At 36.9% G+C, this 24,526-nt stretch overlaps 1 protein-coding gene across 1 annotated transcript in view; it reads left to right on the top strand.

The window, feature by feature from the left end:
* The window catches only part of Rpn11 (regulatory particle non-ATPase 11), a 106,904-nt gene that overhangs the window by 7,825 nt on the left and 74,553 nt on the right, over positions 1–24,526 (top strand). Inside the window, exons 3-5 of the mRNA XM_090392914.1 lie at positions 2,624–2,698; positions 13,530–13,649; positions 14,873–14,943. Of these exons, the coding sequence (XP_090249040.1) occupies positions 2,624–2,698; positions 13,530–13,649; positions 14,873–14,943 (266 nt within the window). The remainder of the gene's footprint in view (positions 1–2,623; positions 2,699–13,529; positions 13,650–14,872; positions 14,944–24,526) is intronic.

Raw genomic sequence — 24,526 nt, forward strand, 5'->3', positions numbered from 1 at the left:
GTTTAGGTTGGGATAGTTAGTGAGCTGCAGCTGATCTTTTGAGAGGAAAAGCCTCTCGAATTTTAATTTGCTTTGGTGGAGTAAGATGACTTTTTTCCAATGGATCCTGTGCGAGGTATCCAGGTCATGGTCTGCTAATCCAGAGTGGCCGTATTGGTGGAATCAAATGTAATCTTGGTGCTCTGATATACGGATGTTGGCTGTCCTACCTGTTAGTTCATAGTAAGAAAGGGTTGCAGCTGCAGGGTACCTAGTCAACTCCAGAGGTAGTAGCTGGTATTTAGGGAACCGATAAGGGCTGATAGCTTTTTTGTGTAGTTTATAGGTAGTCACAAGATTGTGCTTTTTTAATATCATGGCCACCTTTTCTGAAATGCCACTAATATACAGAATGGTGATAGATTTTCTGTAAATTATGTTTGGAAGGGGTGGGGATGGTCAGTGTGGGTAGGTGCTGTTAAAATTCTTTGTATTTGGTGGGAGGTGTAGCCATTGGCCAAAAAAGTGTTTTTTATGTGGGTGAGTTCTGTGTTGAGTGCATTATTATTTGAGCAAATTAATTTTGCCTGGTGGACTAAGGTTTTTATAGTCCCAAATTGTTTGGGGAAGGGTAATGTGACTGTTGATGGATGTATCTACCTGTGTGTGGGTTTTCTGTAGAATCTTTGGATGTTGTTTGTTCAAATGGGGAAAGGAAAGTCCAAGGTGCTCCTGCCATTTGGCCAAATTACAAACACATTGTCTGCATAGTGTAGCTGAATGGTGAGTTTAAGAGGGAGGAAGAATTTAGGGCATTATTTTTAAATGCCTTCATGAAAAAAGGGGGAGAAAGAGGTGAGCCCATTGCTGTACCATTGGGAGGAAATTCTGCTTGGATATGTGCCAAGTTGTCTTTAAGTGGGGCTTTGTGAATAAAGAGGGAGACATCGAAACTGACCATTAAGTCAGTGTGGTGGAATGTAAGGTTTTGTATACTGGACTTAAAATGGGCTGAGTTTTTTTATGTGATGAGGTATTGCCAATAGCACAGGATTCTACACACTAGAATTCAACTTTTAGATGTATCAATAAACAAACCATTTAAACGATTTATGAGGAAAAAATGGGTCAATTGGATGCAATCTCTAAATTTTTAGGAAACATTTACAGGTAGGAGAAAGAAGGCCATAATTTCGCAGGTGTGCAAATGTGTAAAGAGTTCATGGAATAAAGTGAAACTAGAAATTATAAAATCTTTTCAGAAGTATGGCATTAGTAATTCTTTTGACGGTACAGAGGATAACTTATTTCAAGTCATGACTTGATTTCTGATAAGTTCAGAAAAGAGTAAAGATGAAGATAAAGATTTGAAAAGAAGATTAATGAAATTTATAAAAATTATTTTGTTTAATTATTATATCTACTCTATATATATAAAAAAGATAAGCCAAAATTTGAAACGTTTTTATGCCACGTTTTTTGTCTTACCGGCTCACCAGCCTGGAACTTGGGGGGGGGGGGGGGTTGTGCACCGCCAGCATCGGGGGGGGGTGAATCCTCCTAGTATATATGTATATATATTATTATGTTAGATTTTTTAATGATTGGTGGTTTTTTTTTTAAGAATAATTGTTTTTATCTAATAAACAGATAATACATGAATTGAAATTTAAAACAAGGGTAGCATTAAAAAATAATGGGAAGTAATTAAAACAAATAGAAGGAAAATAAGAAAAGTTATACTATTTACCACAGAGTAGTGGTGAATAGTATAAGAGTAGTATAAAAAGAATAGAATTTTATAAAGATAATATTTACATGAAAAATTTGATGCATCCAATACAATGGTGCATCTTATAAGGCAAAAAATATGGTATAGCATTTTGAAAAACTTTTCTCTCGACAACTTTGTCATATGCCTTTTCAGATCTACAAAAACTTGCACACAAATCCTGTTATATTCCCATGGTTTCCCATCTATTTGTCATAAAGTGAAAATATGATCTTGATAACCTCTATTTGGCTTGAATTAATTTATTTTTAATAGCTAATTTTTTTCAGGTACTTTTGTAATGCCCTTTAATCTTAATATAAAATAACATCTTCTTTCTGAAATTATTTTAAAGCAAATCTGTCCACTTTTGATTCAGTCAGTATAAAACTAACTTGTTCTTTAGGTTCATTCCAGTTTAGTGTATTTCTCAGTCTCATTGTTAATCCCTCTTGTATGATGCTGCTGCTGTGGTGAATAGTATAACTTTCCTTCTATTTGTTGTAATTACTTCTCATTATTTTTGCAATGTTACCCTTGTTAGATTAGCTATGGTGACATCCAAAGAACAAATGATCATTTGTTCTTTGGGTTGTGCACCTGTATAGCAATTCATTATTTATTAAATTATGAATTGGCTTATGTGATTACTTCCAATGATTTCATTATACAGTATGTATGATATTTTTGTAAATAATCATATTAGTTTCACATTTTAGAACTGTTATTCTAATTTGGTGTAATAGATAACAAAGCAGTTGTTTGTTTATTTATTGCTATTTAATATTTTGTCCCAAATATGTTGTGTTGTATTTTTGATTTTTCTTTTATATGGTTTTGCTGGTATTAACCTACTGAGTAAATTTATTATAGGCGCCACCTCCTAGTGATGGTCCAGTGGTTGATACAGCAGAACAAGTGTACATCTCCTCTTTAGCATTGCTGAAGGTACTCATTTAATAATACATTATTATTCTAAATTAAGCTTTTCTATGTTCATAGATTTGTTGTGCTGAATACACTGATGCAGTTGATTTATTTAAATGTAATATTTAAATGTTTACAAGCTCCAACTCTGCATCTAGAAGAAGAATAAACCTGACGTCAGAAGAACAAAAGTAGGAACCATCAATATAAGGAGTATTAATGGGAAAGGAAATTGAACTTGCAGAAGAATTGGATAAGTACCATGTGGACATATTTGGCATTACTAAGACAAAAGAAGATGGGGGAAAAAAAAACATGTGATATCTTACTAAGTAATAAAGTATAGGATGTTGTATTCAGGCAGTAATGATCAAGGAAAGGAAGGCATAGCGATAGCATTCAACATCAAACATGAAGATAAACTTCTTGATTGGAATGCAGTTTGAAGTAGTTATGTGAGCAGACTTTAAAATGAGGAAATGGACGATAAAACTTATTTGTGCTCATGGCTCCATAGAAAGTTCTTCTAAGGAAATGGAAGAATTTTATGAGTCATTAGAACAGTCAGCTGACAAAGAAAATGGAAAAAATGGTCCTCGTTGGATATCTGAACAGCAACATAGGAAATGAATCCCATCAGGCATATAGGAATGTTTTGGGAAAACATGGAGAAAAGGGCAAAGCTAATAATAATGGTAACTTTGCTGAACTTCTGTTCAGGACATGACTAGTTATTACTAACACCATGTTCCAACATAAAGATATGCACGAGTTCATATGGAGAGAAGATCATCATCATCAAATTCCTGCCATGTACCCTCAAGGGGTGTACAGGATATGACAGTACTACATGAAAAAATTACATCATTACTAACTTCCTATCTACAATTTTCCTCCAAATCAGTCTGTCACTTGTCAAGACTCCAACATTATCAGATCTTATATTTCTATCGTCTAAGGCACTTTGTACCGTATTGATCCACCTATATCTTGGTCTTCCTCTGGGTCGTTTTCCTGCTAACCTGGCAGAGAACACTTGTTTTGCTAATCTTTCCTCTCCCATTCTATTTAAATGACCATACCACCTGAGATTAGCTCTGCTAACGCATTCCTGGATGCTGACAATGTCAAGTTCTTTCCTAATATCCTCATTCTTAATATGATATTGCCATTGATGCCATCTGTTCACGCCTCTAATCTTTCTCAGGACTCTCATATCTGCGGTCTCTAGTCTTTGGTCAAGTGTTTTACTTCTGACCCAGCTCTCAGATCCATAAGTTAAAACTGGTTTGAACACTGTCTTGTATACAGCCAATTTAGTGTTCCGACTAATTTCTCTCTTATTCCATATGAATTTATTCAATTGACTTCCTACCATAAAAGCTTTGTTGATTCTGTTGTCTGTTTCCATATTTAATTTACCATCTTCACTAAAAATCGTGCCTAAGTAGCTGAAATGTTTTACTTGTTCCACAGGTTCTCCATTCACAACACAGTTGACATTTTCAATGATTCTGCCTATTTTCGTTGTCTTTGTCTTTTTATTGGTGACCTTCATACCATATCTATTACAACAGCTATTCAATTTAGTCAGAGAATCTTGCAGACTTATAGCGGATTTATTTAGAAGTATAACAGAGACAAATGTAAGAAAGTTAAACACTGTGTAAAACTAGCTAAACAAAAGTCATGGGAAGACTTTGACAAGAACATAGAAAATAAATATCAAGAAGGTGGTAAGATATTCTGGAGGTTGTTGAAGAAGCTTAGAAATGAAGGAAAGAGTGCTGTAAAAGGAGTTAGAGATGATAAAGGGGACATGAAAACTGGAGAAAGGATCCTTGAAGTATGGAGTAATTACTTTGAAAAATTGCTAAATGAAACAAGCAGTAATAGCACAGTGGTAAAATACACTCAATAGGCATACAGTCAGGAATGCATATCCATATTTGAAGTGGAAAAAGCCATTAAAGGCTTGAAATGTGGAAAGGCAGCAGGAGTAAATGATATTCGACCAGAAATGCTGAAGTATGGTGGTATAAAAGTCTTACAGTGGCTGCACTGCATAGTTAAGAAAGCCTGGACAGAGGGACAAATTCCTGATGATTGGAGTAGAGCTCTCATAGTACCCATGTATAAAAAGGGAAATAAAATTGAATGTGAGAATTACAGAGGTATTTCCCTACTGATTCCTGTATTCCTGGCAAGATATATGCAAGTATACTTAAGAAATGGGTGAGAAGAATTGTGGAAGAAAAACTTGGTGAAGAACAAGCTGGATTCAGGCCAAATAGAGGCTGTCAGGATCAGATCTTCACTTTACGACATATAGTTGAGAAATCGTGGGAATATAACAAAGCTCTATATTTAAGTTTTATCGATCTGGAAAAGGCATATGACAAGGTGGCAAGAGAGAAGTTATTCAGTATGCTACAGTTATATGGTGTCAATGGGGCATTATATCGAGCAATTCTTAGTCTTTGAGTTGTAAGTCAGCAGTTAGAATTGAAGGAAGTACAGGAAGATGGTTTAATGTTAAATCTGGTGTGACAGGATGTACATTATCCCCTCTGTTATTCATTATCTGTATGGATCTCATTATGAAGGAAAGTGGTATTAATCATGATATAAAAATTAGAGATATTAATGTCAGCTCTTTGCTTTATGGATGATGTTATAATTCTAAATAAATCCCCTATAAATCTGCAAGATTCCCTGACTAAATTGAATAACTGTTGTAATATATATGGTATGAAGGTCAATAAAAAGACAAAGACAATGAAAATAAGCAGAATCATTGAAAATGTCAACTGTGTTGTGAATGGAAAACCTGTGGACCAAGTAAAACATTTCAGCTACTTAGGCACGAATTTTAGTGAAGATTGTAAATTAAATATGGAAATAGACAACAGAATCAACGAAGCTGGTATGGTAGACAGTTGAATAAATTCATATGGATTAAGAGAGAAATTAGTCGGAACACTAAATTTGCTGTATACAAGACAGTGTTCAAACCTATTTTAACTTATGGATCTGAGATCTGCGTCAGTAGTGAAACACTTGACCAAAGACTTGAGACTGCAGATATGAGAGTCCTGAGAAAGATTAGAGGCGTAAACAGATGGCATCAATGGCAATATCATATTAAAAACGAGAATATTTGGAAAGAACTTGATGTTGTCAGTATCTAGGAATGCATGAGTAGTGCTAATCTCAGGTGGTATGGTCACGTAAATAGATTGGGCGAAGAAAGATTAGCAAAATAAGTGATCTCTGCCAGGTTGGCAGGAAAACGACCCAGAGGAAGACCAAGATATAGCTGGATTGATACAGTACAAAGTGCCTTAGATGATAGAAATATAAGATCTGATAATGTTGGAGTCTTGGCAAATAACACTGATTTGGAGGGAAATTGTAGATAGGAAGTTAGTAATGATGTAAATTTTTCATCAGGAATTTGACGATGATGAGCCAGGTGTAAAAGTAGCTAAACAAAAGTCATGAGAAGAGTTCAGTAGGAATATAGAAAATAAATATCAAGAAGGTGGCAAAATGTTTGAGAAGGTATTGAAAAGGTCAAATGGATGAAAGAGTACTGTAAAAGAAATCAAAGATGATAAAGGTGACATGAAAAACTGAAGATATGGATATCCTTGATTTTTGGAGGAAGTACTTTGTAGGACTGTGAAATGAAAGTAGTGACAGAACCGTACTAGAATATTTTCAAGAGAAATGTGAAGAAGGGTACACATCAGCATTTGAGGTAAAAAAGCCATCAGAAACTTGAAAACCAGAAAGTCAGCTGGAGTAAGCTAGAAATTATGACCAACTTGGAATACTATGTTTGTTTCCATGGTATCAGTTACTGAATGGGAAAGAGATCAGCAATGCATGGAAATTTTTGAAAGAAGTGCTTAAATGAGACAGTGTCTATATGCATCCCTAGAGTTCGAAGAACAAATAGTGTGGGACTGAAATCGATGTGGAACCTTATTAAGCAAGAGATCCACAAGTGAACATGATGAGGAAAGAATATCACAAGAGTGAGATTAGTTATAAAATATATAAAGTGCAGCCAGAAAAGTAGAGCGTTATATGGAAAGCTAAACTGGAGTATGAAAAGTAATTGGCTGTGTAGGCTAAAGGCAATCCAAAAGAATTTTAATCATTATGCTGCAAGTAAAAGAAAGAATGAATCTGGTGGAATAACTGTACTGAACACAAATGGTCTCTTGTCAGAAGCTGATGAGATTGTTGAATTAAGTGCTCACTTTGCTAAGATATTTCAGCTATGGTGCACAGTGTTACTACTACATTGGATGAAGAGTATAGGTGCATGAGAATGAGGTTGAAGAGCTGTTGCATTGAGTGGTTCATTTTCATTTCGTATGGTGATTGAACGGCCGTGAGCCCCTTTTACAGGGAGGTATGGTTCACCTCGATCCCCTGTATTTTTATCTGGGCTCGGGACTGGCATAGCTGACAATTCAGATCTATGGTTGGAAGGATTGTCTTACGTATTCCTGACTGTATCTGTGTGTGTTCACGGGGCTGGTTTGCCTGCTTATGGGATGAAAAATCCCAGATAAACTGGGGGGGAAAACCCTGCTGTCCACACCCAAGACTGGCTAACTTGGCAATGGCTGAGGAAGATCCTTAAGCTACTCACATCATTGAACCTAGGACTTTGGAGTGGTGGTGAAGATTTTAGAAAAGTTGGTAAGAACATGGGTTTTGAATATAAACCCTTAGATAAGTGGATGGCTTATAGACAGGTATCAGAAAGTAGTATACGATGGATCTGAATCTGCCAGATTAAAAGTAACCACGGTGGCATTACCTTATTGATTTTGGGGTTAACTTGGCGTTAACCCCAAGAATCAGTCTTTCGACCATTGTTTTTCAATCTATACATTAATGACATTGTTAGATCCTTCCCAGATATTCAATTGTTTGCTGATGATACAAAAATAGTAAGGGCAATCAGGAATGTTACTAATATCCAACCCTTACAGAATGATCTGAATTGACTAGAAATTTTGGCAATGAAAATGGCCGTCAGTTCAACGTTAGTAAGTACAAAGTTATGCACCGGGACATGATGAGATTTCTAATGGCATATTATATTAGCAGGGTTAATCAGGATGCTACAAGAAACTGATAAGGCTCGGGATCTTGGCATAATGGATAGGAAATTTAAGTTCAGAGATCAAATACCAAAAATTGCAAATTTGACTCAGAGGATAATTGCAATATTGAAGTGAACCTTGACATGCAAGGATAAAGAAATCATTTTGCCTCTTTAGAAGGCCTTGATAAGACTGCCCCTAGAAACCAAATCAGTGCAGATTTGGTCTCCTTGGTTCCAGGGGAATAAAGCAGTTGTGAAAAGTTTTAACAGAGCAGTGGATGAAACAGTTTGTTTTAAAGTGGTGAGTGCATCTTGTGTGAATGAGTTGAAGAGAGTGGCAGCTGATGAAGGTGATATTGCCTCCCTCAATGAGTCTTGCTCTCAGGAGGTCTCAGATAATTATAAAACATCAGATTGGGCAAAATATGTGTAGTTTACAAATATAGCAGACTGTAGATGGAGTTAACTGCCATATTAAGCATTAATCAGGTTTCTGAGATGCCAGGTTACTTGTCTGTGACAAACCAAGTGGTCTAACATGAAGATGGGATATTTATCATAGTACTATATATATAAATAAATGTTTGTTATTAAAAATAAACCTCATGAACTTAGAAGTTTGTTTTTTTTCTAAAGCAGGTTTTTACAAATATCATGGTCTTATGTCAAATTTGAACTTAGTTTGTGTCAAACAAGCTGTGGCTTTTACTAACTGAATTCCTGAGGCAGGGAGGCATTTATTTAACACTTATATGCCATAAGTAGTTTCAGCACCATTACTTCGGCGTTGAAGCTAGATAAAGAATATGAAACTTCCTAGCCCCAAGAAATGTAAAGAATAGACTGAGACTTTTCATGGTGCATCTCATTAAGTATTGCATACTGAACAAATGAGGGTAGCCTGGCAATTTGAGAATTAATGGCCAAATTATATTCTATATTGACTACATAATCCATTATGATGGTACAACATAGTTAAATATGCCACTTGAGACATAACCTGGTTATATGATCCTCTCATAGCATTGAAAAAAAAGAGGTAGTTTCAGTTGGAGTGAGATAGGCCAACTTTAGAATTGGGAAGTTGGACACTAACTTGTACCTCTGGTCCTACAAAACATTCTAGTAAGCAAGAGACAAAAACATTTCATAAAAATTTTCAGAACTTCATGCATATAAATAACACAAAAGAATAAGCTTATCTGAATTACAAAATGTATAAACAATTCACTTCAATAAACATAGCACAATAGTGCAAGTGACAGACAACATAAATATTTCAATAAGGATATACCATGAGCAGGCATATCAAATAAATTATAATACCAGAATAAACTCATGTAAATTATTTTTTTATTAGTGTAATCTTATATATGTGTCATTTCACCTTTGATACTTAGGCGAAAATATACTAATAAAAAAATAATTTACGTGAGTTTATTATGATTTATTTAAGACAACATAATCAAGGAATAAATATACACAATGACATAGGATCCTGCACATCAGCTAATTCAGTATTTATATAAATCATATTCTTGATATGTACTCTCAAGGGATGTACAAGAATGTTTGTAGAATTCATTAATTTAAACTTATAAATGAATTTATGTATATATAATGCACAAGAATATTTTATTTATAGGCTATCTAGTGTGCAGTTAAAGTACTCTAACCACTGTCCCTTTAATTTGTAGGCTTCCCTCTTGCAGACTGAACTGCTTCTATGCAGCATGATATGGACTGTATGACCTTTGAACATTTCAGGGAGAATATTATACCACATCAAGATTGTCCACGCGGTTAGCCTAGTGGCTTCGCAACCATATGCCTGTGGAAGGATTGTCCCAGGTTCGATTCTTGTCGAAGACGTGAGGAACTTGAGGATCTTCCTAATCCATAGCCAAGTTAGCCGGTCTCGGGCGTGGGCAATGGGGTTTTTTCCGACAGTTTATCTGGTGTTTTTCATCCCGCAAACTGGCCCCGTGAACATATGCTGCTACAGTCAAAAAAATATATCCCCCAGCGGCAGGCTAGGCGACAGGTCGGTTGGGAGTGGTACTAACAAGAAGTCGCATCTAAGTAACACGCGGACCCTGCATAGGAAGCAGGAATAGCGTGTAGTGAAAGAAGAATTATACCACATCAAGATTAATTTCTGCAGCTCTGTTAATGTTTGGTATATGGATTTGAATGTCAGATTCATGATCCACATAATCAGATGTATGGGATTCAAATCTGGAAAATTCTGTGTCCTTGGTAACACTTGGAAGACACTATTGTTTGGTAAACCTCTCTCAAACTATGCAATACCAGCTGTGTGATATGATGTATTATCCTGTTAGAAAGACCTGGGCCATCTGCAAAGTACATCATGTAGGGATATACCATCCATCAGCAACAGATAAATGAGTACTATAGCATTCGTAGTATGGCTCATATCAGAGTGCTTCCAAGTTTTTGTCTAACTGTCCACCTACCATCCATGGATGGCATAGCTGGAAATGGAATTCATCTGAAAAGGCATCCTCCCCTTCAGTCTTCATTTTCAGTGGTTCAGTTACATCTCTTGAGTCTTGTAGCATTTCCATTGATCCCTTGGTTAAATTCCATGGTTAGCATTCCACCTTTTTTTTTTTCCAGAGATCTGGGAGACTATCATTTTAAGACCTGGTGTGTTCCCCTCAGTTATAATTTTGCCTGATGCTGGTTTAGAAAACCAGCAAAATATTAGTGATTTTAATAAATATTTCCTATCTTGGGCACTATCATGGATTGCAGTAGAATAAAGAACTAAATCGAGCCAGTTACTTGCATGATCATAACCCAATACCTTACCTAAACTTGTGGAAAAGAAATGTTCAGATTAGTGATGTGGGAGAGGTATTCAAAAAGGTTGTTAGGACACTTCACACTTTGGCAGGTAAAGCAGCAAAAACTGCTAGAATGGTGTCATGTAGATGACAGTAGCTATTGCTGCAAGGCTGAAACAAGTGATATTTTAACCCACATTCATGGAGGGGTGTGGTTGGGAGGAACGGTGCCCCTGACCTTAACGCGAATGGGTTGAAATTATTGGACTTCTGCTGTACTAACAGCTTGTCCATAATGAATACCCTCTTCCAGCACTGAGAAGTCCATAAGTATACCTGGTACAGGGATACACTAGAACAAAGGTCTCTGATTGACTTCTTTATAGTCTCAGCAGACCTATTTTCCTCAGTGTTGGACATTCGTGTGAGAAGAGGGGCAGAACTGTCAACGCTAGTAGGCCTAAGCAGCTATACCATGTGAAATGGTATAGCTGCTTAGGCCTGTGAGGAAGAATTTTGCAGATGACATTTCCTCCAGGTTCAAAGAGATTCCCAAGCATACTGCAGATGTTGAGGAGGAGTGGAAGCTGTTCAGAACAGCTGTCGCTACCTCTGCACTCTCATGCTGTGGCAGAAAGCGGCTCGGCGTGGCAACGGACAGTGAGAAAAGGACACCTTGGTGGAACCAAGAAGTCCAAAAAAACTGTCTGGGCAAAAAAAGGAGTCCTACCTAATATGGCTTAGGGTCAGGCCACCTGAGATGCGTTTGCGCAATGCTGAGGCACGAAAAGCTGTTGCTGAGGCAGTAAAGACAGCAAAGCAGAAGGCTTGGGAATCCTTTGGAGAAAGATTAGACTCATCCTATGCAAATGCAAACAAAGTATTCTGGCAGACCATCCGCTGCCTTCGAGGGAGGAAATCGTGCACAGCAAGGGTAATTAAGGCCTCTGATGGTGCACTTTTAACAACCGAGAAGGATATCCTCCACAGGTGGAGGGAATACTTTGAGAGCCTTCTTAACCCGGGTGGCCCAGCAGTTGTGGACATCCAAAAGATGCAGATCGGGGCAATGACTAGTCTCAGCATAAGAGGTTCATTTAGCAACAAAATCGCTAAAATCGGGCAAGGTTGCTGCCGATGATGAAATTCAGCCCGAAATGCTAAAAGCCTTAAATCGAGACGGTGTTCTCTGACTGATTTGAGTGTGTCAGGCTGCTTGGATATCTGGGCGAGCACCAAAGCAATGGCAGACAGGTATAATAATACCAGTCTTCAAGAAGGGAGACCAGAAGATTGCAGTAACTCGTGGCATCTCTCTGCTCAACCTGCCTAGGAAAATGTATGCTAGGTGCTTGGAAAGATGGTGCAGGAGCATAGTTGAGTCAAAGTTCCAGGAAGAACAATGTGGCTTTTGTCCTGGTAGAAGCACAACTGACCAAATCTTCACTTGCAAGTCTTTGAGAAATCTTGGGAATATGCCAAGAATGTCTACACATGTTTTGTGGATTTGGAGAAGGCATATGACGGGTTCCTCGGGATAAGCTTTGGCAAGTAGTACAAGAGGTATGGAGTCGATGGCGAACTATTAGCTGTCATCAAGTCCCTGTATGAATGCCCAGAGTTTTGTGTCAGAGTAAACAGCACAAAGTCTGAACCTTTCACAGTCTCCGTTGGCCTCTGCGAAGGGTGTGTTCTGTTACCCCTCCTTTTCATAATATTTATGGACTGGATTGATAGGCACAGCCGAGGCAGTGAGTGTGTCAGAATTGGAAGATGTAGCATTGACATCTGCTTTTTGCAGATGACCTCCAGCGGACCCTGGACAGGTTTGTAGCTGTTTGTGCAGATGCCGGAATGAAGATCAGTGTGGCCAAAACTGAAACATTTGTGGTCTCAAGACAACCATCCCAGTGCACTCTACATGTAAGTGGAGTCCCAGTGAGGCAGGTGGAGAAGTTTAAATACCTTGGGTCCATATTCACGAATGATGGAAAATGGGACGTAGAGCTAGATGCTCGAATTGGCTTAGCAAGCTCAATATTGCGGGAGCTTGGCTGTTCGGTAGTATTGAAGCGGGAGTTAAGCCAGAAGGCAAAGCTGGCTGTCTTCGATACAGTCTATGTCTCCATCCTCACCTATGGTTATGAGAGTTGGGTAATGACCGAAAGAATGCAGACACAAATCCAACCGGCTGAAATGAGGTTCCTTCGAGGGGTTGCGGGGCTGCTCTGCAATTCAGGAAACCCTCAATACTCAACCACTGCTTCTCCATACCAACGTAACTGTGATATCTCAGTTACATTGGTACGGGCACCTGGTCAGAATGCCACAAGAGAGGCTCCCTCAGCAGGCCTTCTTTGCCAAGCCAGAGGGTGGGATCTACGTGGAAGACCAAGGACTCGCTGGATAGATTATATCCAAAACCTTGGGTGGACACGTTTGGGAATCCCACCAGAACACCTGAGCTTGGTGGCAGAAGATTATGACCATTGGAAGTTCCTCTTGCAGCTGTTGCCCCCACAAACCAATTAGGAAAGGTGGGCCTTGAAGATGTATGTATGTATGTATTCATGGAGTAAACAGTTTTGCTGAACATAGGCATCAATTCTTTTGACATTTGTTTTGTATTAGAAGAAGAGTGAAACCATAGTGTAAGTACTATGAAACTACATGTAAGTTATAGATTATTCAGAATTTTAGTGTGATTGTGATTTTCAATTATCTGTTTGTGCCAGATAATCAAGTTTATTATGCCAAAAAGCAGTCTCATTTATTTTATTTTAAGGTGTTTTGCATCAAAATTAAATAACGTTTTTTTTTTTTAGAATTTTATTATTTATAATTAGTGTTCAAAAATTTCCAAATATATTGGAATGGGATAACATTCTTAATTTTTCCTTGTTACTAGATGTTAAAGCATGGTCGTGCTGGAGTTCCAATGGAAGTAATGGGCTTAATGTTAGGAGAGTTTGTTGATGACTATACAGTTAGGGTCATCGATGTTTTTGCTATGCCTCAGTCAGGAACAGTAAGTATTAAACAGAAAGCTTCTTTATAAATTGCATAAAGGAGACAGACACCTGGGTACACCCAGTTTCTTTTAAGACCACTACACCTGTCATTATTTAGCAATTTATTAATATTCTCTAATTTTTTTCCTATGTGAATCTCATCCACGAAAGGTTTTAAGCTTACAGTATGTTGGTACTCTAGGCATGCTAAAGGTTAGATAATCTAGAAACCTACTGTAGAGACCAAATGTCTCTCCTTTTTCAAACTACCTTAAGCTCTTAATAAGCAAGGTAGTCAACTTTAACTTTGAAATTCTTGTACTACCTACATAGAAGTCAAGCTCGTCGTCCATGCTGCTTAATACACCATCTCGCTGCTTATTATTTTTGAGACAGTACGGTATCCCGGCACCTTTTATTAACAGTGACACATGATTTAGGGATTTGGTATCATTTTATTCAAATTTTCCTACTGGCAATGAAGGCATACTTGCACCTTTTGGTTTACAAAACACTCACTGCACCATCTGCTTTGCTAATGCCCACTAATACACATTTACAAACATGCATGCTTACTGGTTGGATTCAAGCCTACAAAACTGTTGGTTGGAGAGTAGATATGCTGTTTGCTTGTCTAGCCAGTAGGTGAGTGTATTCTTAACTGATCTGTTTTCTAAATATGATTTCTTTCAGTAATAATAACGAAATATTGGTCTCATTAAATGTGAAGTTTTCCTACATGGATATCATTTCGTAGCAATGATATCCATCAAAAAAGCAACTAGTAGTTTCGAGCCAACAATTTTCTTTCATATTTGTGATTTAATTATACACAGTCTTCACTAGTTTGTAAGAAGCTTATATTAAAATACAGTTTAATAATTAAATTGACAGAAAGCAACTGTCTAATAATTTTTCTGCAAAAGTAATGTGTGTCATCCTCAGAAATACAATTACTGTTATCATTTTATTATGCATGAACTTTAAGAATCTGCTTAAAAGCTGGATTATGTAGTATGATTATTTTTCACTAAATGTAACAAATGAGTTTTAGTTTTGCAATAGCATAAGTGAAATGTTAGCATAGTTACTTGCAGCTGTTTTTGCTAACTGCAGTTTTTTTTTTCACTATTGTTGCAGAAATAGAAAATTTCAGAACTAAATTATACAAAAGGCATTTACATGTGATAGGTAGAATTGCATTGCCATTCATTTTTTTTTCTTTCTCCCCACCTTCTAGGGAGTAAGTGTAGAAGCTGTTGATCCAGTATTTCAGGCCAAAATGCTTGATATGTTAAAACAAACAGGAAGGTAAGTTTTCTTTTGTAAAATGCATAAATATGATAATCATAAATGTTACCACAAAATATTTTATTTGTTCTTAAACATGTGGCAAGTTTTTGAATTATGAATGCTTTGCCAGGCCATGGTGCAAATGTGATATTGGTTTCTAGCCTTTTATGAGTAGGATTGTCATTAAAAAAAAAATAATGAATAATGTAATTAAGTTAGTGATCCCTTCATCGTTAATTCTTTCACTCCCAATCATTACCATCCAATCCAATGGATTTATATGTTCACTGATCTGAAGATCAGGTCATGTTATCTTACCATGATACAAAATCTTGCCTCATTGTGAAATAGTAAAATGCGGTATACTGAAAAGTTTAAAATGGGACCATTCACAAATTTGGTTGGCTGATTTTACTGAAATTATTCTTGTAGTAGTTCCACAAACTAATGAAATTTCAAGCCACATTTTTTATTTCAGAGGTTGTTTAGCTCAAAGCTAGATAATCGAGAGAAGGTATCTAGGTAGCTTTTTAAGGAATGTGGAGAACTCGCAGAGACTTCTGACTTAATGTCGTCTTCACTTTCTCATGGTACACCCATTACTAAGTATCTATCTTGAAAAAGAATGAGGATGAGTTGACAATTTTGGATTTAGCCAATGAAATTGTATTCTGTATGGGCTAAAACAGAAAGATAATGATGGCAGAACAGTAAGAAAGGTCATACTAGCTGGGAACATTTCTTAGTTAAACGAAGTTTGTGCTGTTTTTGTCAGGAAACTATGTTGTAGGTCTTTCTTGGAGATATAAACAGTAGAATGGGAAATAGAGTTGAAGAAATGTTTGAAAAAAATTTTGAAAAAGTAGCAAAGCTAATAAATGTATCTGCTGGATTTCTCTTCAGGATATGGGTTGGTCATTACTACATTATGTTCCAATGTAAAGATGTGCACAGATTCATGCCATAAGAAATAAGAAACTGCTCATTGACTTGTTAATATCCTCATGCCAGTTCAAGAGACAAGAGTATGTATGCAGTGAATTTGAAATAGGAAATGACCACCATTGTAGTTTTGAGCAATATAAAGATGAATTTTGTATTGGAAAAAATATGCTCCAAGAATCCAGCTACTTTCAGAGGTGACCTGCAGACTAATATACAAATAGCACTCAAGAAGGGGTTGGGGAAACGAAAGTTCAACAACAAGAATCAAAACCTTGGGGTGGGGGTGGGGGGGCTTATTAGCAGACTAAAGAAAATATTGACACAGCCAAAGAAGCATGTGAAGTTGTTTGCAAAGATAGAAAAATCAGAACTCCATAATGGACTCAGGAAGAGAAAAAGAAGAAAGCTTCTTGAAAGTAAATCAGCATGTCTGAGGGAATATAAAGAAAAATATAAAGCAACGTGATGTGTAAAAGCAGTTAAACAAGTTCATCGAAAAAATTTGATAAGAATATAGAAGATAAATATCAAAAGTAGCAGAATGTTTTAGATGATATTGAAAAAGCTTAGAAATGGAGGAAGGAGTATTGTAAGAGAAATCATGATAATCAGGAAAAACTGAAGATAAAGATATTCTAGATGTCTGTAATAATTGCTTTCCTAAATGAAAGATAGTCAGTAGATTTCACCTTAAGACAAATAGCTGAAAAATTACAAGAATATAACAAATATCTATAAGTTTTTTTAGATTTGGAAAAGGCATATGACAAGGTTCCAAGAAAAATGTTGTTTAAAACACTATTATATGGCATAAATGAGACATATTATACAAATAATACATAGTCTCTATTTGAGTTGTAAGTCAGTAGTTTTAATTGAAGGAGGTATGGGAAGATGGTTTGATAAATCATGTGTGACACAAGGATGCACACTATCCTCACTGTTGTTCATCTGTGTGGATCAGATTTTGAAAAGGAAAGTGGCATTATACCAGATATCCTCCAGGTGTTTACATATCCCTTATTCTTGTAAACTGATACATTTAGGACAAACATGGAAGAATAGCTAATATCTATCTGGAAGAATGCAGAAACTATTCATCTACACTGCAGCTGTTCCAGGGTGGTAGACCATGCTTGATAAAGATTACCAGATTGACATCTGAACTAATAGAAGGGAGGTTTCCCATTTGATCCAGTGATCTGTATTCATGGTGTTGTCTGCTGCCCTGGAATGGCTGTAGTGAATGGGTGCAGTTGTGTTCTTCCATGTTTGTCCTAAGCATGTTAGTTTACATGAGTAAGGGATACTGCAGACACTTAGATGATCTAGATAAGAAAGGATCTTTTGGTTAGTGGCTCAACAGGGTAGTTAATTTTTGGTATGGCTTGGAGGTCTGAATGTTATACCATTTTTAGAATATGTGAAAGTTTTTTCTGAGGTGCTGTTAGATATAACGGATGGCAATGGATTATTTGTGCTCTGGGTTTGGGAGATGAGCAGTGTTCTGTTGGTCTTCTGAAGGGTAAGCCATTGAAAGTGTCCTTAATGTGATTGTCAGTGGAAAGGCCAATGTAGTCAGAACAGATGGTTCTAGCTCTACTTGTTAATGTTTTGGTAACACCATACTGCTGGGAGAGATGATGATGGGCATTCCTTCCAGTGTGGGTAGTTTTCTGTAGACAGGAGGTAAAAATATAAGGGTATGCAAATAAGGTTTGCATGTAAAGTACCTTAATGACTAGGTTCGTTTCCCTCATGCTTACACAGTGATCAGAATACATCATGAAAATTATAGAAACAACTACTATGTTAGAGTAAAACTTTAGTTTAATATAAACCAAAATAAACATTCGATGTTTTTTGACCTTCGCATTAAGGTCATCATCTGGAGTATACACATATATATATACACAAAGAAACAAGCTGCACTACAGTCTACATCAGTGGTCGCCAAAGGGGTCGATATCGACCCCCAGCGGTTGATATAACATTGTTAGGGGTCGACAGAAAAATATAAGACATCATTGTATGGGTAATATTTAATTCAGTTAACTTGGATTACCTCCATGACAAAAGACATGGAGGTAATGATAACGCAATTAAGAGTGAATCGTGGGATCATTACCTCCATCTTACAGGTCCATGAATAGGACCTGTAAGATGGAGAAAGGTCATGAAAATAGTTACTGAGGCCAATCAAGTAGTCCAAAATGATGTATTTACCAATAAACGGATGTTGGTGGTTCCTGCCGGCCGGCACAGTGGGAGCGAGATTGCAACACGTGCGTGGTTCTTATTTACTGATACTTACAAGTATTCGATCCCAGTCTCATTTTTTGTGCATCGACATACAAGTGAATGCTAATGTTCTAAAATTCATCAACATACATATATAATTCAATCGTGATTCATTCATTCATGAACTAAACTTCTCTATGTTGAAGAGTTGAGCAGCGCTGGTAGTAATACCAGTGATATTAATACCAGTAGTTTATTAATATCACTAGTAATACCAGTGATAGTAGTAGTAATAGTAATATAATAATATATACTATATTATACATACAATAAACACTGTAACTATAAAATAAACAATCTAAAAACTGACATAAGCGTCTTTTTTTTTGCTTGTCCTATTATAATTAGGTAATAGTAAAATAGAGGGGTTTGATAAAATAAAAAAAAAAAAAAAAAAAAAAGTCAAGAAACTCTTGAAGGGGTCGACAAGCAAATAACTTTGGCGACCCCTGGTCTACATGGTATGCTAAAGTTACTGACCAACCGTTACAACTATATTGGCCTGACCTATGGTGAAAAAAAAAACAAAAAAAAACACCCTTACTACATCAAAGCTAGAGTCCTATTATTAGGTTTCATTTAATTTCGTAACCTCTATTAGGTTACGAAATTAAATGAAGCTGGAGACCAACATGTTTACAAAAAAATGGAGAAAAATTAATAAATAAAAAATACTTATAAATTACAACCAACTGGTATGGATAATGGACAATAAGAGCTGAAAAATTGCTTAGTCCTAAAGTCAGAGTTTGCTGAAAACTAATTGGGCTGAATGTGTACCACCCAAATTCATGGGATTTTTATGCCACCATTATTATTAAGATTAGCGTGGTTAATCAAAATTTCACAGGCTTCTTTAAATTTCCATTCATATTAGGTTTTTGTATGATGTAATGAGCAAGCACTTTTCCAATCAAGTTGGTGTAGAGTGTTAAGAGCCTGATCTGAGAGTCCTGTTTTACCATAATTGTTAAATTTAATGTGGTGTTTGTGCTCTTTTTTACGGATAGGGATTGTATGTCCAGTTTCCCCAATATAAGGTAAGTTACAGGTGCCATAGATGCAATAAACTCCAGGATGTGCCAATGGGGGGAAAGAATCCTTAGAGGAGTTGAATATGTTTTTTGTTTTTTTTTAATTTTAAAGGTGGTTTAAAAGTGGCATTAGGATTCTATTAATTTTTTCTGATAACCTTTTAATGTATGGGATAGCTGCAGTCTATATTATTTTTTGATGCAGTTTTATGAAGAACTTTATTAATAGTATTTTTGCTATAGCCATTATTTATAAATGTATTGCTAATAATTTTTAATTCTTGTTTAAGAACTTGTTCCTTAGAGCAAATTGTTATAGCTCTGTTTTTGAGGGTGTTAATGACTCCAAATTTTTGTGAAGGGTGGTGAAATGAGTTAGCATGTATATATTGGTGTATAGGTTTGTGGTAAACTGTAAAATTACTTAAGTCTGTCACTTCTTGGCCATCAGACACTGTTAAAAAACTTATACCCCATTACGCCCATTCTCCCAGAATATATAGTGTTCCCAAGGTACACAAACGTAACGTTTCACTTTGGCCGATAGTTGAGGGAATAGGCAGCCCTAATTATCACCTAGCCAAGCAATTAGCATCAACACCCAAAGAGTTGGTAGGTCATTCCCCCTCCTATATAAAGAACACACAACACTTTATTAACAAAATTAAAAACATAACACTGTAAAGATGATTTATTAGTCAGTTTTGACGTTTCTGCCCTTTTCACGAGTGTCCCAATCATTGACACAATTACCCTACAGAACAAATTTCTGCCTGACATTATGGCTCTTTGTCCATGTACTACGTTCCTGTTACTTCGTGTAGCAAAATGAGTTTTAACTACAAAAAGAAGGTACGGTCATGGGCTCACCTCTATTCCCCCCCCCCCCCCTTCTCCCAATTGCTAATTTTTATATGGAAGCTTTTGAGATGTGCTCTTGATTCCTTTACTCTGAAACCTACAGTTTGGCTTAGATATATTGATGATGTTTTCATTAGCTGGCCACACGGTCGCCAAATGTTAAACACATTCCTTAGCCACCTGAACAAACAATATGAGCGCATAAAATTCATCATCATCATCAAAATTCCTGCCATGTACCCTCAACGGGTGTATAGGATATCATAGTACTACATGAAAAAAATTACATCGTTACTAACTTCCTATCTACAATTTTCCTCCAAATCAGTCTGTTACTTGTTAAGACTCCAACATTATCAGATCTTATATTTCTGTCGTCTAAGGCACTTTGTACCGTATCAATCCATCTATATCTTGGTCTTCCTCTGGGTCGTTTTACTGCCAACCGGGCAGAGAACACTTGTTTTGCTAATCTTTCCTCGCCCATTCTGTTTAAGTGACCATACCACCTGAGATTAGCTCTGCTAATGCATTCCTGGATGCTGACAATGTCAAGTTCTTTCCTAATATCCTCTTTTTTAATATGATATTGCCATTGATATCATCTCTCACACCTCTAATCCTTCTCAGGACTCTCATATCTGCGGTCTCTAGTCTTTGGTCAAGTGTTTTACTTCTGACCCAGCTCTCAGATCCATAAGTTAAAACTGGTTTGAACACTGTCTTGTATACAGCTAATTTAATTTAGTGTTCCGACTAATTTCTCTTATTCCATATGAATTTATTCAATTGACTTCCCACCATACCAGCTTTGCTGATTCTGTTGTCTATTTCTATATTTAATTTACAATCTTCACTAAAAATCGTGCCTAAGTAGCTGAAATGTTTTACTTGGTCCACAGGTTCTCCATTCACAACACAGTTGACATTTTCAATGATTCTGCCTATTTTCATTGTCTTTGTCTTTTTATTGCTGACCTTCATACCATATCTATTACAACAGCTATTCAATTTAGTCAGAGAATCTTGCAGGCTTGTAGCGGATTTATTTAGAAGTATAACATCATCTGCATAAAGCAAAGAGCTGACATTAACATCTCCAATTTTGATATCATGTTTAATACCACTTTCCTTCATAATGTGATCCATATAGATAATGAATAACAGAGGGGATAATGTACATCCTTGTCTCACACCAGATTTAACATTAAACCATCTTTCTGTACTCCCTTCAATTCTAACTGCTGACTTACAACTCAAATAAAGACTAAGTACTGCTTGATATAATGCTCCATTGACACCATATAACTGCAGCGTATTGAATAGCTTCTCTCTTGGCACCTTGTCATATGCCTTTTCCAAATCGACAAAACTTAAATACAGATCTTTGTTATATTCCCACGCTTTCTCGACTATTTGTCGTAAAGTGAAGATCTGATCCTGAAAGCCTCTATTTGGCCTGACTCCGGCTTGTTCTTCACCAAGTTTTTCTTCTACAATTCTTTTCAATCGTTTCTCAAGTATACTTGCATAGATCTTGCCAGGAACACTCAGTAGGGAAATACCTCTGTAATTCTCACATTCAGTTTTATTTCCCTTTTTATATATGGGTACTATGAGAGCTCTACTCCAATCATCGGAAAATCGTCCCTCTGTCTAGGCTTTCTGAACTATGCAGTGCAGCCACTGTAAGACTCTTATACCACCATACTTCAGCATTTCTGGTCGAATATCATCTACTCCTGCTGCCTTTCCACATTTCAAGCCTTTGATGGCTTTTTCTACTTCAAGTATGGATATGTATTCCTGACTGCATGCCTGGTCAGTGTTTTTTCCCACTGTGTTGTGATCACTGCTTGTTTCATTTAGCAGTTTTTCAAAGTAATTACTCCATACCTCAAGGATATCTTTTTCTCCCATTTTCATGTCATCTTTATCATCTCTAATTCCTTTTACAGCACTCTTTCCTCCATTCCTAAGTTTCTTCAACAACCTCCAGAATATTTTGCCACCTTATTGATATTTATTTTCTATATTCTTGCCAAAGTCCTCCCATGACTTTTGTTTAGCCAGTTTTACACAGTGTTTAGCATTCTTGCATTTGTCTCTATATTCTCTAAGAGTACATGCTGACTTATTTGACAGGAACTTTTGATATGCTTTCTTCTTGTCCTTCACTGCCTCTTAACTTCCTGTGTCCACCAAGGAGTTCTGATTTTTCTATCCTTGCAGACAACCTCACCACATGCCTCTCTGGCTGAATCAACCAATGTTTTCTTCAGAGTTTGACACTGAATCTCCAAGGTTTGATTCCTGTTCTCAAACTCTTTCATTTTTTTCTTCAATAATCTTTCTGTATTTTAGTCTACAGTTCACACCTGAAAGCTGCTCAACTTTTATTCGCTTTAAAACTTTCTTTCATGTTATTCTTTTCAATATGAAATTCAATTTTATCCTGCTCAAGACTAAATAGTGATCACTTCCAATTTCAAATCCTCTGTACACTCTGGTGTCCTGCACCAGGGAGAAAACATCACTATCAACAATAACATTGTCAAATAGTCAATGAGACTGTTCTTATTCCTTGCCTCTTCTCGCCATGTGAAATTGTGCACAAATTTATGTGGAACATGGTGTTAGTAATAACCAGTCCATGTCCTGAGTAAAAATCCAACAGATATTTGCCATTATTATTAGCTTTGCTCTTTTCTCCAAATTTTCCCAAGATATTTTTGTATGTCTCACAATCATTTCCTACTCTGCTATTTAGATCCCCAACAAGGACCAACTTTTCCTTTTTCATAGTCTCGGTTGCTTTTTCTAAAGCCTCAAAAAATTCCTCCAATTCTATCTTAGTAAAACCATCTGTGGGACCATAGGCACAAATAAGTCTCATTGTCCAGTTCCCCATTCTCATATTTGCCCACATTACTCTATTTGAGACTGACTGCCATTCAAGAAGATTAGCCTCATATTTTGTGTTGAATACTATGGCTACTCCTTCTTTCCCTTGATTGTCATTGCCTGAATATAACATTTTGTATTTGTTGCTCAGAAAGATCTCACCAGTTTTTGTCTTTTTTGTTTCAGTCACCCCTATTATGTCGATCTGGTACTTATCTAATTCCTCAGCTAGCTCCATTTCTTTGCCATTCAGGCTTCTTATGTTGATAGTACCGATCTTTAACTCTGGTGATGTTGAGTTGGGGTTTGTTTTCAGATTTGTTCCAGTAGCTGACTTTTCGCTGTTCGCCCTGGTTCCCTGGCGAAAACAACGGGGGCCTTGTTTAACCGGGCGACGCCCCAGCCGGCATGAAATTTTGTCATGTTGTACCATCATTTTTTATTTTGGTTTAACCAATAAGGATACAATTTGGTCGGCTAAATCCCAAATTGCCAGCCCATCCTCGTTCGTTCAGTATCAAAGTAGATACCCAACAGGGTGCACCACGAGAAGGTGAGGATTGGACATTAGGTCAGAAGCCCTGGTCGGTTCTCCGCATTCCTTTAAAGGCTATGTGGAGGTCTCCTCTCAGTTATACAGCTTTGACCCTTAAGCACCCCGTGGTGCTTAAGGGTCAAAGCTGTATGTGGCACTGTCATCCATAAAAATAAATTCTTTGTCTATAGCACCACAGAACAATTGACCACGATTTTGAAAAACTTCTTTGCAATATTCATCACCAGTCATAGTCCTTTATCAGCACATATCACTCAGTTCATCCATCAAGCATAATGCCTCCCCACACCATGCTCTGAGATCATGGTGTGGTGCCTCCCACACCATGATCTCAGAGCACCACCGTATCTATCCTTTCAAGAACATTCTTGTGATGGTAAGCAGTACCACTTTTATGCCAGATCAGATGTCATCTAGAATCAGAGTAGAGACTAAAACAACTCATCTGTAAAGAATACGTTAGCCCATTAGTGTCTTGTTCAATTTTATTTATACAACACTGCTGAAGACGTGCTCTATGATGAGCTGTGGATAGAGATGCAGACTTACAGACCTTTGTGCATGTAGGCCTACTTGTTGCAGATGTCTTGCAACAGTTTGTCGAGATATCTTTGTACTTGTGCTTGAATGGAGCCAACCTGCAAGCTGATCTGCCTTGGTGTGCTGATTACATTTTGTTGTTATAACCAAAAATCTGTCTTCATGCTCCATGGTAGAGCAAGGGTGACCGCTTAGCAAATGTCTGGAACTTATTCCATTGGTTTGAAATGCTGGCCAGAGCCTGGATATAATGTTATGTGAGATTTCAAACTCTCTGCAATATCGGTAATTCTGTGGCCTTCTTCAAACTTTCCAATAATTCTTCCATGTGTGAAATCAGAAACAAACGGTTAAGTTCGTTTCTTTATTGAATACAGTGTGGCATAAGATTGTTGACATTAGTGAAACCTGGCTATCAGAATCAGATATGGTAAATGGGATTGAGTTTAAAGGGTATACT

Source organism: Typopeltis vanoorti, chromosome 5 (assembly GCF_054136105.1).
Source record: "Typopeltis vanoorti isolate ZY-2024b chromosome 5, IOZ_Tvanoo_1.0, whole genome shotgun sequence".
Classification (NCBI taxonomy): domain Eukaryota; kingdom Metazoa; phylum Arthropoda; class Arachnida; order Uropygi; family Thelyphonidae; genus Typopeltis; species Typopeltis vanoorti.